This window comes from Hemiscyllium ocellatum, chromosome 18 (genome assembly GCF_020745735.1).
Source record: "Hemiscyllium ocellatum isolate sHemOce1 chromosome 18, sHemOce1.pat.X.cur, whole genome shotgun sequence".
Taxonomy (NCBI): domain Eukaryota; kingdom Metazoa; phylum Chordata; class Chondrichthyes; order Orectolobiformes; family Hemiscylliidae; genus Hemiscyllium; species Hemiscyllium ocellatum.
This window is the reverse complement of record NC_083418.1, coordinates 59,094,217-59,110,433: the sequence shown is the minus strand read 5'-3', so window position 1 is coordinate 59,110,433 and position 16,217 is coordinate 59,094,217. Positions and strand designations below refer to the sequence as shown.

The following is a 16,217-nucleotide window of genomic DNA, read 5'->3' as shown; positions in this document are numbered from 1 at the left end:
ACTTGATTGAAACATATAAAGATCCTAATGATTAATACTTCTATCTTAAATAAGGGCATTATGTGTGGATGAAATCTGACCTGGCTAGAGTAACTCAGGATATTTATCTAAAGGATAGATCAATTGAGAAGCAGTGTTAGACACTTATGAGAATATTTCAGAATAATCAGAATAGGCATATTCCTATAATAATGAAAAATTCTAAGGAAAGGACCCACTATCTGAGACGAAACTAAAGAAGTTAGGGTAAATATCAAACTTGAAGATTCAGAGTATAATTATGCAAAAATGAATGGCCTGTTGTAGCCAAATTAGTGTTTTATAAATCATATTACTGTGGTTCTATACAGTGTTGCATGAACTCAGGACAGTACAAACTGAAGTACAGCCAATGAAGTAGTTTTAAAATGTGTTGTAGGAAATGCTGCAGCCAATCTGTGCACAGCAAGTTTCCACAATCAACAGCCAACATAAAAAGTTGGAGCAGGAGTAGCCAATTTAGTTATTCAAGCCTGTTCCACCATTTGAAACAAAATCATGGTTGATTTCATCTCCATCTCTCTCCTGCTCACTTTCCACATCCCATCAACCCATTACTAAGTAAAAATCTATCGCTCTCCGACTTAAATTTACTCAATGTTTACCCTGTGCACTCATGGGTAGTGAATTCCACAGATTCATGATTCTTTGAGAGAAGCAACTTCTCATCTCTGTTGTAAATCTGAAACTCGTTATTCCTAAAACGATGACCTCTCATTTTAGATTGTCCCACATGAGGAAATATCTTTTCTACACATACTTTGTCAATCTAAATTACGTCCTCTCTCATTCTTCTAAGCTCCAGAGAGCAAAGGCCTAATTTGTTCACTCTCTCTTCATAAAACAAACTCCTCATTTCTGGAATCAACCTAGTGAACCTTCTTGACTGCCTCCAATGCAACTGCCTTCCTCCTCAAATAAGGGCACCAAATGCTAAAATTCCATTTGCCTTTCTATTGCCTGCATACTAGTCTTCTGCACTTCATGTGTCAGGACACCCAGATCTTTCAGCACCGAAGCATTTGAGGTTTCTCTCCATTTAGATAATGTTTCCTTTATATTTGTCTGACCGAATAGATAACCTCGCACTTATCAATGTTAAATGTTGTCTGCCAAGTTTTGGCCCATTCATCCAACCATATCAATTTGTAAAATTCTTATTTATTCATTGCAACTTGCTTCCCAGCCTATTTTTGTATCAAATGTGGCTATAGTAATGTGTTAACAACAAGATAACCTTGTCTTATGATGTTGGCTGAGTGAAAGTTTAAGTTAAAAGCTGACAAACTCTGAAAGGTTACATGTGAAAGGGATGACTGTGCCTGTCTTATGCAGGAGAAAGATGATTAACAGCAGAGTTAATGATTGGATGAGAATCATACACAAATGTTGTCCCTGCCAGGGACACTATAGAATGGTGGAGAAAGACATTTAATGCATTCAGAATTCTGTACTTGGATTATTTCTATTGAATTTCATAGATTAAACCTCTATTCAGATTGACTGAATCTGAAGACCGAATCAAGTACCACCCTCTAGACCTTGCTTTGCCATATCTGGCTACATACTTCCATTAAACCAACAACAAATACACATTAGTTAAACTAAATGCACAATTGCTCTCATTTATCAGTTTAAGAATTACTAGCTATAATAAAAAAATTATCTTTCATTTACCATATTAACAATTGAAAAACAAGGAGGTGTCATTACCTTACCATTGTTAAGGAGCAAGAATGTCTTCAGCAACAAAATCTAATTGTTCCAATCAAACAGCATGGATTAATCAATGTAACTATTAAATAAAGTGTAGCAGTTGGGAAATGATCCATTAACTGTTGTAGTAGAAGACCTTTCTACTGAACTGGGATCATGTAGAAGAAAAAGAGTGGTTTATATACACTTAGCAAATAAATTCTGAGCAGAACATTTATTGCACAATTAAAGGTTCCATCTGGTGGTCAACATTGGATAAGATGGGACACATACCTAGTCAAGGTTAATAGCATAAGAATAGTTTTTAGGTAAAAGGAGGCTGTGTTGTGGGAAGAATAGGAGGCAGCAGAGTCTACTGTCACCTAATGCAAGTGCCTGATTTATAAGCAGGGTCAATACCATCACAAGTTCTTGTTTAAGGTTCCTGTTTGCTTAGTCTGGGCTTTGTTGCTATATTTTCAGTGTTTCTTTTATTTTTATGGGAACATATGTTTTGGTTCTTTTGAGAATGGTATCATTAATAAGGGCCTAGTTCCTGTCAAGTGACATGGGGGCAACTTAGCACCACCCTGAATGTCCCAAAATGGAAAACATTCCACAACAGTAGCCCTCATGGTACAATCAGCACTGAGATGCGGGTGTTAGTTTTTGTGGGTGGAAAGGGAAGGCTTTGGAGGTTGGTGAGGAGGATCAGAAGGAAATAAGTTCTGAACAAGAAATCATGCTGCAGTCTGAATTCATTGTTAGCACCTTCCAAATGAGATGAAACCAAGAGCCAAATTAAGCAATTTAATGCTTTAAAATTCTTGAAAAATTAAGCATTTGAGTTGATATTCTGCACTCCAAAGGTCACAGAAAATGAGATATAGAAAATGTCTTTGCTGGTTATTTAAAAAAAGAGCTTTTGCCGATTTCACCTTTTAATTCAAAGATCTGATACAGTCACAATGGTCAAAAGACCTTCCTCTTTGCTGCAATTGTCCAGTTCTATACACACATTCAACAGCATAAAGGAAACTTCTTACTTACATATATAACAATTTCTTTCATGTGCTCAAACTCCTCTGGGTGAAGAAAGGCTGTGAACTCCTCTCTGGTGGCCACCATGTCTCCATCAATATCTGCAGCTTTGAATCTCCGCTCATCTCGAGGAAGCACCTTCTTAAAGCTGAGCTGATCTGCTGCATCTAGAAACTCTTCAGGATTGTCTGTGATCCACAAAAGGCCAGGTTCTAAGTTAGTGAGTTGCTGCAATCTAGACCAACTGCATTTGACACACTGCATTTAACAACCATCGAGATTTCAATAAAAGTGAAAGTCCATTGACAATTCAAATGCCATTACACTGCAACTCAGTGCTATATAAAGTAGATGAAGAACCACCTATACATCAAGTATTTCAGCAATCCGTTAGCTAAGTTCAACTCTTAATTTTATTTAAACAAATCACTGTTCTGAAGTAGGGTCACTGGACCCGAAACGTTAACTTTGATTTCTCTCCACAGGTGCTGCTAGATATGCTGAGCTTTTTCAGCAATGTTTTTGTTAGATCTGATCTGTTGGTTGTGGGACCATTTAGGTAAAAACAATGACTGCAGATGCTGGAAACCAGATTCTACATTAGAGTAGTGCTGGAAAAGCACAGCAGTTCAGACAGCATCCAAGGAGCAGGAAAATCAACGTTTCAGGCAAAAGCCCTTCATCAGGACTACAGGCAGAGTGGAGACATAAATGAGGGTGGAGAGATAAATGAGAGGAGGGTGGGGGGTTGGAGAGAAAGTAACATAGAGTACAATAGGTGAATTGGGGTGGGGATGAAGGTGATAGGTCGGGGAGGAGGGTGGAGTGGATAGGTGGAAAGGAAGATAGGCAGGTAGGACAAGTCATGGGGACAGTGCTGAGCTGGAAGTTTGGAGCTGGGATGAGGTGGGGGGAGGGGAAATGAGGAAACTGGTGAAGTCCACATTGATGCCCTGGGGTTGAAGTGTTCCGAGGCGGAAGATGAGGCGTTCTACCTCCAGGCGTCGGGTGGTGAGGGAGCGGCAGTGAAGGAGGCCCAGGGCCTCCATGTCCTCGGCTGAGTGAGAGTGTGGGACCACTTAGCTCTGTTTATCACTTGCTGCTTAAGCTGTTTAGCATGTACGCAGTCCTGTTTTGTAGCTTCACAAGGTTGATAGCTCATTTTTAGATATGCCTGGTGCTGCTGCTGGCATGCCCTTCGGCATTCTCCATTGAACCATTGCTGATCCCTGGTTTGATGTTAATTGTTGAGCGGGGATATGCCATTGACCATGAGATGCAGATTGTGCTGGATTACAGTTTTGCTGCTGTTGATGGCCCACAGTCCCTCGTGGATTCCCCATCTTGAGTTGCTAAATCTGTTCGAGGTCTGTTCCATTTAGAACAGTGACAGTGGCACACAACAGTATGGAGGGTATTCTCAATATGAAGACGGGGCCACATCTTCACAAGGAGTGTGCATGTGTCACTCTTATCGATACTGTCATGGACATATGTATCTGCCACTCGGAAATTGGTAAGGCTGAGATCAAGTATATTTTCCCTCCTGTCGGTTCCCTTACCACATGTTGCAGTCCCAGTCTATCATATATGACCTTTAGGACCTGACCATCTCAATCAGTAGTGCTGCTGCCGAGATATTGAAATCCCTCACTCAGAGTACATTTTGCACCCATGCCATCCTCAGTACTTCTTCCATATGTTGCTCAATGTGAAGCAATACTGATTAATCAGCTGAAGGAGGACGATATGTGGTAATTTCCTTGCCCATGTTTAATGTCAAACAATGAAACTTCATGGGGTTCAGAGTAAATGTTGAGGACTCCTAGGGCAACTCTCTGGGTGAGATCGAAGCTGCTAATGATAGTTTTTGGGACATTATCTGAAAAGCATGATTGCATAAGAATATTGTGTCTGGCTGTTGCTTTACTAGTCTGTGAGATAACTCTCCTAATTTTGGCACTAGCCCCCAAATGTTAGTAAGAAAGAATGCAAAGTCAGCAAATACGTTTCTGCCATCTTTCTCGATGCCTAGGTTGATGCCGGATGGTCCATCCAGTTTCATTTCTTTGTTGAGACCTTTTAAGCAATTGATACAACAGAGTAGCAATTTCAGAGGGCAGTCGAGAGTCAAACACATTGCTGTGTTTCCGGAGTCACATGTGGGCCTGACCAGGTGAGGATTGTAGACTTCCTTCCTTGAAGGACATTAGTGAGCCAGATGACATTTGACAATGGTTTCATGGTCATAAGAATATTCTTAATTCCAGATTTTCTTCGCCAAAATATGTGTCTTCTAACAGTACTATTTTGTAACACTTTGGTGCTGCTGATCAAAGCATATTCTCAAAGATCCATCCGTCAGCATGACATATATTATTTGACTACACCAGTCTGTGCGCTCCTGTAATCTTTTATCATGGTTCCATCTTGCTCCATCTTGTCTAGCTCGATCTGCAATTTATCTCTTGGGTGGATACTGAACTTATGGGGTGGATCACTGGGCAGGCTTGTGTTCTTCATCAATTGCAGTATTGCACCTCCCTTTAAATTGCCAATTTTCCTCAAGACATTCTGGATATTTCAGTCTTAAGTCATGAATTGAACTGATAGAGAAAGGTTTTGAGCTTGATTAGTTGTCTTATTTCTGACAGATTCCATGGATTGTATTTACTGTCAGGTTACAACATATTGTTAAACCTATAATTGCTGTCTAACAGTGTCTATGAGGTAGAACATAGTAACTTCCAGGAAAATTGATGGAACTTGCAATCCAGCACTATTGACCCTGCATGTTGAATTGTACACTGCAAGTTTTACATTCATTGGTTTTGACATGGCTTTCATATCCATGTACATTCACAGGTTTTTTTTAATTCACAGGGACAGGATAATGTTAAGCCCCTGTGTTAATCTCAGCCAATAACAGTCCCAGTGTTCTGATAACAAATGGTGGCATGGTCGCTTGGTGATTATTGCTGCTGCCTCACTGCTGGGAACCCAGGTTCAATTTCACCCTCAGGCAACTTCTGTGTGGGTTTCCTCTGGGTGCTCCGGTTTCTTCCTACAGTCTAAAGACGTGCAGGTTTGGTCGATTGGCTATGCTAAACTGCCCATAGTGTCCAAGGATGCGTAGGCTACGTGGGTCAACCATGGAAAGTGCAGGGCTATGGGGATAACGGGTTGGGTCTAGGTGGAATGCTCTTCGGAGGACTGGTGTGGACTTGATGGGCTGAATGGCCTGCTTGCATTTGTGGCACTTCTATCATTTAAATTTTTGAAAACACGTCAGATGGTGCGATAACATTGAGGTTTTCCACGAGACTAACAATGAGAAACATGAGTTTCGCTTCTTTGTCTCACAGTATTCTGTCAGATTCTGGTTGTTCCACCTTCAATGGGACATCAGTTGGTTTGTATTGTAGCTTGAAGATATTCCTCAAGAATGGTTTATTGGGTCAGTGAATTGCTCTTTTTAGCTGCATCAGCCTTTGCTTGTTTGTGCTGCTTCTGCTAATGGCCTTCTCTGTCACATACCTTACAAAACTGGTTGAAAGCTGGGCTTTCCTTGAAAACTGTACCTTCTACATGTCTTGTAATGCCTGGGTTTGCTAATGATTATGTCAAGCATCTTGTTTGTATTCAGCGTCTTCAGAATTCAGTATTCAGAATCCTAAGAGGCTCACTTCAATCTTATACCCATCCCTCCACAGTTCTTCAGTTTGTCTAGAAAAACATTCTGGAAAGTTTCCATGGCAAGTTGGATATAATCACCATCTCAACTATTCTGTTAATTAGCTCCCCATCTGAAAAAAAAATCACTCAATGACCATTTTCTCTGTATCTGCTCATGAACTGATCTACAGATTTGGTAGGTTTCAGTCTAAGTAACATGAAATCTAATCTATGAACGCACATGTTTAATCTGACTCGGAACTGGTCTCCGGATGTGGTCACATTTAATGTCATCAATGGCATTTAATATCCTCGCAGTTCTGTTTCACATTCCCTCACTTTTTGTGTTATAAAGACTTCTGGATGAACACAAAGTGAACTAGTTATGCATTAGGCAGTGTAATTCCAAACAATATATAGGTCTTCCCAAAGTGCTTTAAAAACAAAACTCGAGAGACATGGAAAACAAGCTACAAATCACAATTATCCCTTTTATATTATTCCACAAAATCTAAATTACACCCCTCCTCCACTGACACATCAAATTGTCTCCATCAAAAGTCAGACCTACTTCCTGCCACATTTTTGCATTTCAGATTAATAAAAGCACTTTATTTTAAAGCAAGAAAATAATTTGTAGTTTCAGAGACTGAAAGAAATGTTGATGTTACTGGTGGAAGGGTGAGGTGAGGGACTGGTCTAAGATGCAAAGAAATATGCTAAAACTAGTCAGTATTCAGTTGCAGCACTGCTGACGAAGTGCTTTAATCCATCAAATGACCTAATTTTGTGCATTTTCAATTTTTGTTTTATAAAGACACAGGGGGTTGTAGTTAGTAATCTGCAAAAAAAAGCAGAAAAAAATTTATCAATCTTGACATTCAGGGATAATGGATTTTTACTGCTCCTTATTAGTGAATAGAAATGCTTGAATGGAGTGATAGAATTTGAATAGAAGGCAGGAATGATTTGAAGTTACGCTCATTGCTTTTCTTAGCGTCAAAACAATTCCCTCTAGTGAAATTTCTCTAAAGAATGTCAGGAATAGTGTTGGGTATCATCATCTTAGTTTCAGGCTGACTGAGGCCAACAACAATTGACTTGCTGTGACCTTAACCTCCAGACCAAGGAAGGGCAAGTCTTTTGGGTGTCAAAAGATAAAATGGGGTTAACTGGCATTAATAACAGGACTGTTGTTTGCAAATTGGACACAGCTTTCTGGTGACAGGTTTGATTCCTCCACACTAGAATTATTTAAGATGTTCCACTTGATTTGTACTTATGATACCACTTGTTCAAAACCAGACAGAGATCAACTATTATCTCAGGGACTGTGAACTATGGAGATAAAATTAAAGCAAGGAAGCATTGGATGGGTTATTTAAGCAGTGTCAGGTTAATATTAACTCAGCTTGAAACCTTATATAAAGTGACTGTTTATATTTTTAAATTGACCAAAACTTAAAGGGCACGGAAAATCCCAAAAAAGAAACTTCAAAATTTAACAACAACAAAATACAAGCATGATGGGCAATACAGAACATAAATGGCCATTCAGCCTACTAAATTAAACTTGATCATCCAACTAATGTAGCTTAGCTTACAGATATATTTGGGACTTTGTTAAAACATTTTTCATCCCTGTTCTAAGCTTTATTCTGTTTCGAGGCAACGTTCCAACTGAATCATCATTTAAAAATAATTCTCAGGATTTGGGCATCACTGGCAAGACTGGCACTAATTTCTCAATCCCTAATTGATGATGGTGATGGGCCTTCTTCATGAATCACTGAAGTTTTTGTGATGAAGATGCTTCAGATGGGGGGGGGGGGGGGCACTTTGATTTTGACCAAATGACAATGAAGGAATGGAGATATACAAACACATCAGGATGGTGTGTGACTCATAAGAGAAGTTTGAACATGTTCCCATGCTGCCCTTAAGGGTTTGTTCAGATAATAGAGGTTAAATGTTGCTGAACATTTTGTAGGTGATACTGTTATGACCAGACCCCTGGTGAAGTCCCTCAATTTATTCCAGTTGCAGACAGAATATCCTAGTTCACCCATCTGCTCAGTTGGTCACAACTAGATTGTTTTAAAAGTTGATCCTTTCTCATGTGGATATTTTACTCTGAGATTCAAGTGAAATTAAGTTTTTAAAAGAGCTAATTTAGCCAAGTTTTCTAAAACAAGAATGACCGTCACTTATGAAATGAGAGTAACATGCATATTGTTCACACAGATTAGGGAGAAGAGGTGAAACCAAAAGATAAAAGTTAAATAAAATCTATAGATCAGTTTTTGAATTGTTAATGAAGAGTGGCTAATTGAACACTGTGGCTGTTGCAGTGAAGTTACCACTTGCATTGATATTGGTACTTGAACAGTCGGTTCATTGACGCTCAACATCATGATGTGGCGATGGACTGGATGGACAAAGTCAAAAAATAAACCTATTGGACTATAACTGGATGTCACGTGATTTTTGACTTCAACATCATGAATACTGTTAACCATTTCCCAGAGGCTCTTCCCTTGATAACCATATGAGACTGCTCACAACTCTTTACTTGTTATGGTTAGCTCATTGAGATCCAGTCAGACAAAGGCGCAATTTCATGTTCAAAATACTCCAGGAAGTCATGGGTAAACTGGGCCAGACTCAGCAGAATTCTTCAGCATATTGCCCACAGTCACAGGCTGCATTAGAATGAAATCGTCAGACCCAAAACAAAAATGATCAGACGTACCCCATGACAAGGAAAAAGGACTCAAATTTTCCTTTGTTCATCAGCAGGGCCTCATCCAGTGAGCCCACCAGTTTTGAGCTTAAAAATGTGTTGCTGGAAAAGCACAGCAGGTCAGACAGCATCAAAGGAACAGGAGAATCGACGTTTTGGGCGCAAGCCCTTCTTCAGGAATGAGGAGGGTGTTCTGGAAAGACCATTCCCTCCGCGACTCCCTTGTCAGGTCCACACACCCCACTAACCCAACCTCCACTCCCGGCACCTTCCCCTGCAACCGCAAGAAATGCAAAACTTGCGCCCGCACCTCCCCCCTCACTTTCCTCCAAGGCCCCAAGGGATCCTTCCATATCTGTCAGAAATTCAACTGCACCTCCACACCCATCATTTACTGCATCCGCTGCATCCGATGTGGCCTCCTATACATTGGGGAGACAGGCCGCCTACTTGCGGAACATTTCAGAGAACACCTCTGGGACACCCGCACCAACCAACCCAACCACCCCGTGGCTGAACGCTTTAACTCCCCCTCCCACTCCTCCAAAGACATGCAGGTCCTTGGCCTCCTCCATCACCAGACCATGGGAACATGACGCCAGGAGGAAGAGTACCTCTTCTTCCGCCTAGGAACCCTCCAACCACAAGGGATGAATGCAGATTCCTCCACCTTTCTAATTTCCTCTCCACCCACCTTATCTCAGTCCCAACTCTAGGACTTAGCACCGCCTTCTTGACCTGCAATCTTCTTCCCGACATCTCCGCCTCCACCCTTTCTCCGGCCTATCACCCTCACCTTAACCTCCTCCCACCTTTTGTATTCCTAACGCCCCTCCCCCAAGTCCCTCCTCCCTACCTTTTATCTTAGCCTGCTTGGCACACCTTCCTCATTCCTGAAGAAGGGCTTTTGCCCGAAATGTCGATTCTCCTGTTCTTTGGTGCTGCCTGACCTGCTGCGCTTTTCCAGCAAGACATTTTTAAGCTCTGATCTCCAGCATCTGCAGTCCTCACTTTCTCCTAGTCCACCAGTTTTGTTCCATTTAAATTGGTTTATGGGCCCCAAGTATTGGCCTTAAATGAATCAAGAAGAGGGTTGAGAGCAAAACAAGGAATTCTGCTTGTTTGATTACACAGCAGAGTTCTGACAGTGACTCTCGCGAGCCTGTGAGGTAGCACGAGAACACTTGAACATCTCACAAACAGTGTTGGAACAAAAAGTAAATAAACATGCCATGGCCCAAACCTTTTGACAAGGAGATTCCGACCAGAATCAGGTGAACCCTTAAAGGGCCAGTTCAGTGCCCCATATAGAGTAGCCAAAGTCTTTGGGAATTGAATTATCCATCAGAGATCCTATTACCTAGCTAATCCTTCTCATGTTAGTAATTAACAAATTCATAGTTTTTACTCATTCATTGAGAACCTGCTCATATTGGCTCCTTTTAAAACATAAGTACATTATGGGAGAAAGGTATTCACAAGGAAAGGATATAACTGAGGGGGTGGGTGAAGAAAGAAGTGGAGCCAGTATATCCCTTCTCAATGGGAGTGTAATAGTTTTGGGGTAACTTGCCTGGAACTGTAGTGATTTGAAGAACTGATTTAGAGATGCCGGTGTTGGTCTGGGGTGTACAAAGTTAAAAATCACACAACACCAGGTTATAGTCCAACAGGTTTAATTCCAATTAAACCTGTTGGACTATAACCTGGTGTTGTGTGATTTTTAGGTTTGAAGAACCTCATTTAGAGTCTGGTCATAACAGTCTATATTGGCCAACATTCTTTACCCCATCACCCCATTCTCACGCTTGAAACAGGCTTGGATTTTATTATTTGTAGGATACCTGAAACATGAGTAGTGGAATAACTCCAGTTAGTGCTGTAGGACAAAATTGTCCTCAAGTGGACTAGCTGTAGCTGCAAGGCAATGAGAAAGAAAACATATCACAACAGTTCTTTCCTGAGAAGAAATGGTAGTTGCTATGCCTTATTAAATACCTGATGAAAAAAGAGTATTCTTTCCCATTGGTAAAATGAAATTAAGTAGCAAGCATGCAATTTTCTTTACTGATTATAGACCGGGACATTACAGCTGACTATATTAGCGACTGAATGTTTAACGAGCATGGAATTCCTGAGTCCTCAATATTATCACAGGCATTACTCATTTATTTCTGAGTGTTTAATATCGTTATTGAACTAGTAGAAAGAGTTTTGTCATTAAAAATATAATAGGTATTCAGCTGTTACAATCACCAACTTTCAACATTAATATTCTAGTTTGGGAAATGTTTTTGCTTTTTCAGGGACTGATGTGTGCACAGTCCAACTTCAACACTCAAGAATCTCCACTGATGCCAATTCAATTCTCAAGAGACTTCTTGCTGGTTCTCAAGACTTGTAGCTAACACAGTTTACTCACTTTCAAAAGGAAACATTATTTTAATGAGTGGAAACGACTCATCAAATTTAGTGAATATGGCATATACGAGTTCAAGGTGATGGTGGGTTTTGGTACAAAAGATACAGATACACAAACAGGACCAAATTCATTCAAGGTAAACCTTTGAGGAGAATGGAATCAAGGTACAAAATTTTCAAACTATGGAGGCATTAGAATATTCTTAAACAAGTGTATCAACAGTGTCTGAATGGAAACTTCTTCCAGTTTTGAGGATATTGGTAGGGCTCCCAGCAATGTTGCCTATGGTGAGATTTGTGGCATGATAGGGTGAGACGCCTGCTGAGGCTAATCGTGAAGCCTCATTCCATCTTTGATACATTTCATAAGCGGCAGAATTATTACCAGAATGGGTACTTAGTAAATTCAGCTCACTGCTGGTTCTGAAGATGCTGTTTGTTGGACATCTGGCATCAACATCTTAGGGCATGTCTGATAGGCACCAGCCACATGCACCTCACATCGACATACATTGGCATCTAACATGTGTCAGACTCTAAAATCCCTCATGGCATATCTCTGATCCACTTACAGGATCCTTCTGCACTTTAGTGCTGTACCTCAGGCTGCACTGGAAACTGTCATTGTAACGCTGCAGCAAGGACACTGTGCACACAGCTCGAAGACTAGACCAGGCTGCATCTCCAGGCTCTTTGCTCATTGTCATAACACTCATTCATTGTTAGTTTACTGAATGCTCACAGCAATCCAATCTGGCCCTTTTGTCCTTTACCCCCTCGGATATGCAACAATTATGTTACCTCTGTCTTGCTTGACAGTTTACCAGGCATACAAAGCCAGGAAACTCTTCATGGTTGTCAGCAGACCTCAGTCAAGTCAAGGGGAATAGCTTTCACTCAGGGAGTGCCAGCAGACACCAGTCCAGAGGCTTGAAAATGGTCAGTCAGCCGCCCTGGGCAGTCAGGGCCAGGATGCTCTCCATATAAGAGATGAGAAGTTGAACACTAGGGCAGCTCACCACCAGCCTAGAGTCTTTCTGTCCCACTGGGGGCTGTTTCCACCAGGAATAAGACAGAGACGGGTACTAAGGAAGATGTTACTGGGTGGCACAGCTGTTACTTTTGGTGCAGATGGTGAGTGAGTGGGCAAGCAGCCCTGAAGTCACATGGACGGAATACTGACGGGGGTTTGGGGTTGGTGGCAGTGAGTGGGGAAGATGTTGCATTTTTTGTGAACTTTTAATAATACTGACATACAGCTAAATGAAGCAGCTCCACTGCCCACCAAATTGTATGTGCACTTAAACCATACCTGCACCATATCCAAGCACTGGTCTGCTGCCAGCACTCACATTAAATGCAGGGGTCTACAGTGCCTGCTTGGTCTCATGTGGTAGAGGAAAACCACTGCCTTGCCCAAGTGGAAGAGACTAGAACTAGTCAGGAACTAGTTAAGGCTTAAGACTTACAATGATAACATAGACACTGCTACAGAGAATATGAGATGTCAGGTCTGACTCCTCTGAGATCCAAACGGTTCTGTAAATGTACATGACAACAGCCTAGTGGGTGGTGCTTAAGGCTGTCCTCAGTATTAACCCTTTCAGACCCCTACACCTGATTCAACAAATATGAATGCTTGCATCCAGGTTTACAAAGGAAACAGCTTATCTAGACTTGTTGCACTACATACCAGGAGCATCACCCTGGCAATTATAGCAATGACACTTCGCACAAACCTTGAGCAATGACACTGCTTTACAATGCAAATCTAAAAATAATGGCAAAAATATATGACTTCAAAATGCATACCAAATAATGGGCATGCACTCTGTACTAATTACCCTTAACCTTTTGGACTACGCACTCTCTAACCCCGCTTTAGCTAAATACTACATTTGGTTTTGGCTAACTATGGTAAAACAGATAATATCATAATACCAGCCCGCCCCATCTAACAATTGTCTGCATTAATGCAGCAGTCCCAAGCTCTTGGTGATGTTTGTTCTTTACATGATGAAATACTTGTACATATACTTTGTCATCAGTAGACTGGACTGTTCCATCACACTGCTGAGCAACTTCTCATGTTCTGCTCACTATAAACTTGAAATCATCTGAACTTTGCTGCTCATGTTCTAAGTCACTTTAAATCATGCTCCATTATTGCTTTCTGTCCGACTGTAGCTCCCAACTAAACGCTGCTTCAGTTTTAAAATTCTCATTTCTGTTTTCAAAAGCTTCCATGTCCTCACCCCTCCTTATCTCGGAAATCTCCTCCGATTCCGCCACCTGCAGACACATCCAAGCTCAATTAATTCTGGCTTTTTGAGAAGCCACAATATAATCTCACCATATTTGATGACTGGGTTTCAGATGCCGAGCTCCAAGCTTGCAAATTCCTCTTTCTCACCTTCTCTTGTTTAAAACTCTCCTTAATGCTTACTTCTCAGAGCAAGATTGTGGCCATCTGCCCTAATATCACCCTAAGAGTCTCAGTTTCTAATTTTAATTTAGAATGCTTCTCTGAAGTGTCTTGGACTGTTTTCTTACATTAAAACCATTAAATAAAAACAGATTGTTATGGTGATAATGGAAATTTAACTCCATGCCCATAAGCTCCTCAATTGAATTCCAGAATTTCTATCATCCATTATATCCCCTTAATCCAAATCTTATATTAAACTTGATATTTATCATGTCCATTCAGACAGTACCCAACAGATTAACAGGCAGGAGATTTGGACTACAGTAGACATACCAAGATAGTAGCCATACGTCGCTTTTTTGTATTCTTCCCAGGAAATTTTGTTGTCTTTGTTCAGGTCATAGTCCCTCCACACTTTTGCTACATTTTCATAAATATAACGTTTCTGCACCCGTATAATCCATGCTTTCAGTTCTTCAGTGGTTACAAACTGATCTTGGTTGGCGTCTATCCTTTCCACAATTTTTCTGAAAGAACAGACAAAAAAGTTTTGTACTTTGAGTATATCCATGTCAAATGTGTAACAATCAACAATTATCCCACTATGGTAACTGTTTGGGGTGCTTTGCTTCAGGTACTGACTCTCACATTTAAATCAGAGGTCAGCTTGAATCTCTGTTAATCTCAGGCAGCAAGCTGTGTTCTCAAGAATGACTTTTGCCCATGACTTTGTAAGAACTATAAATGATGGCACCAGGCAGTTTGATTAATGTAATTTGAGGGAACTTGAATAAGAAGCCACCATGTCTATGAAGGTGAACATTTCAGGAGCATGCAGCCATTACTAGACAGTGACAAGCTTAGGTACTAGATCACCTTGGAGAATTATATTGTGATCCTGAAATTTAAAGCAACAAGGGAAGGGAGGAGTCTTAGACTTTGCTTTGATGAAAAGCATCATTAATAGCATTGACAGAGTATGAAAAACTTGAAAATGAATAGTCCAACACAAAGTTTGATTCCACTAACAAGTTTACTCAAGGCAAAAAAGTGTTCTGGTATTGCAGACACATGATCGGTGCTGAATTTATTTGGATCACTTCAGATGAAAAAAGAACAATAAAGAGAGCTGTTGGAATATTGTGTGAAATTCTGGTCTCCTTCCTATCAGAAAGATGTGAAACTTGAAAGGATTCAGAAAAGATGTACAAGGATGTTGCCTGGGTTGGAGAATTTGAGCTATAAGGAGAGGCTGAACAGGTGGGGTCTGTTTTCACTGGAGCGTCGGAGGCTGAGGGGTGACCTTATAGAGATTTATAAAATTAAGAGGGGCATGGAAGGGTAAATAGATTAAGTCTTTTCCCTGGAGTCGGTAAGTCCAGAACTAGAGGGCATAGGTTTAGGGTGAGAGGCGAAAGATATAAAAGAGACTTAAGGGGCAACTTTTTCACACAGAGTGGTATGTGTATGGAATGAGCTACCAGAGGTAGTGGTGGAGACTGGTACATTTAAGAGGCATTTGGATGGGTATATGAATAGGAAGGGTTGAGAAGCTTCAGCAAATAAAAATTGACATTCAGCCACATTGAGATTTCAGAACAGGTAATGCTGGTACGATTACAACACTTAGAATGCATCTGAATAGGTATATGAATAAGAAGGCTTCAGGGGAATATGGGCCAAATGCTAGCAAATGGGACTAGATTTATTTAGAATACCCAGGCAGCATGGATGAGTTGGACTGAAGGGTCTTTTTCAGTGCTGTACATTTCTATGACTCAATAACTAAAAATCTGGTTAAAGAGCTAGATTTTAAGAAGCATTTTAAAGGAGGGAAAAAAAATGTAGAGATGGAATGGTTGAGGAAGAGAATTCGGGGTATAAGACCTGGGCAATCAAAACAATTAAAATCAGGGAGGCAAAAGAAACAGAATTGTAAAACTATCAAAAACAAGCTTTCATTTCAATTGCTCTTTTTACAACCTATGGATATTTCAAAATCTACTGCCAAATATGTACTTTGAAATGTTATATGGCATATGTGTCCTCCAATTTTGTTCAGAGTAAACTCTCACAAATGGCACTGCATTAATGATGAGGCAATGTGCTTTAGTGATTTTGGCTGTTTGATAATATTATCTAAAAGCGAGAAGAGCATTCCAATTATCATCTTTG

The 16,217-nt window shown here is 40.6% G+C and overlaps 1 protein-coding gene across 1 annotated transcript in view; it reads right to left on the bottom strand.

Moving 5' to 3' along the window:
- rcn1 (reticulocalbin 1, EF-hand calcium binding domain) overlaps positions 1-16,217 on the bottom strand; it is a 47,103-nt gene that overhangs the window by 17,410 nt on the left and 13,476 nt on the right. The window contains exons 3-4 of the mRNA XM_060838564.1: positions 14,376-14,569; positions 2,785-2,963 (exon numbers count right to left, since the gene is read on the bottom strand). Coding sequence (XP_060694547.1) covers positions 2,785-2,963; positions 14,376-14,569 — 373 coding nt within the window. The remainder of the gene's footprint in view (positions 1-2,784; positions 2,964-14,375; positions 14,570-16,217) is intronic.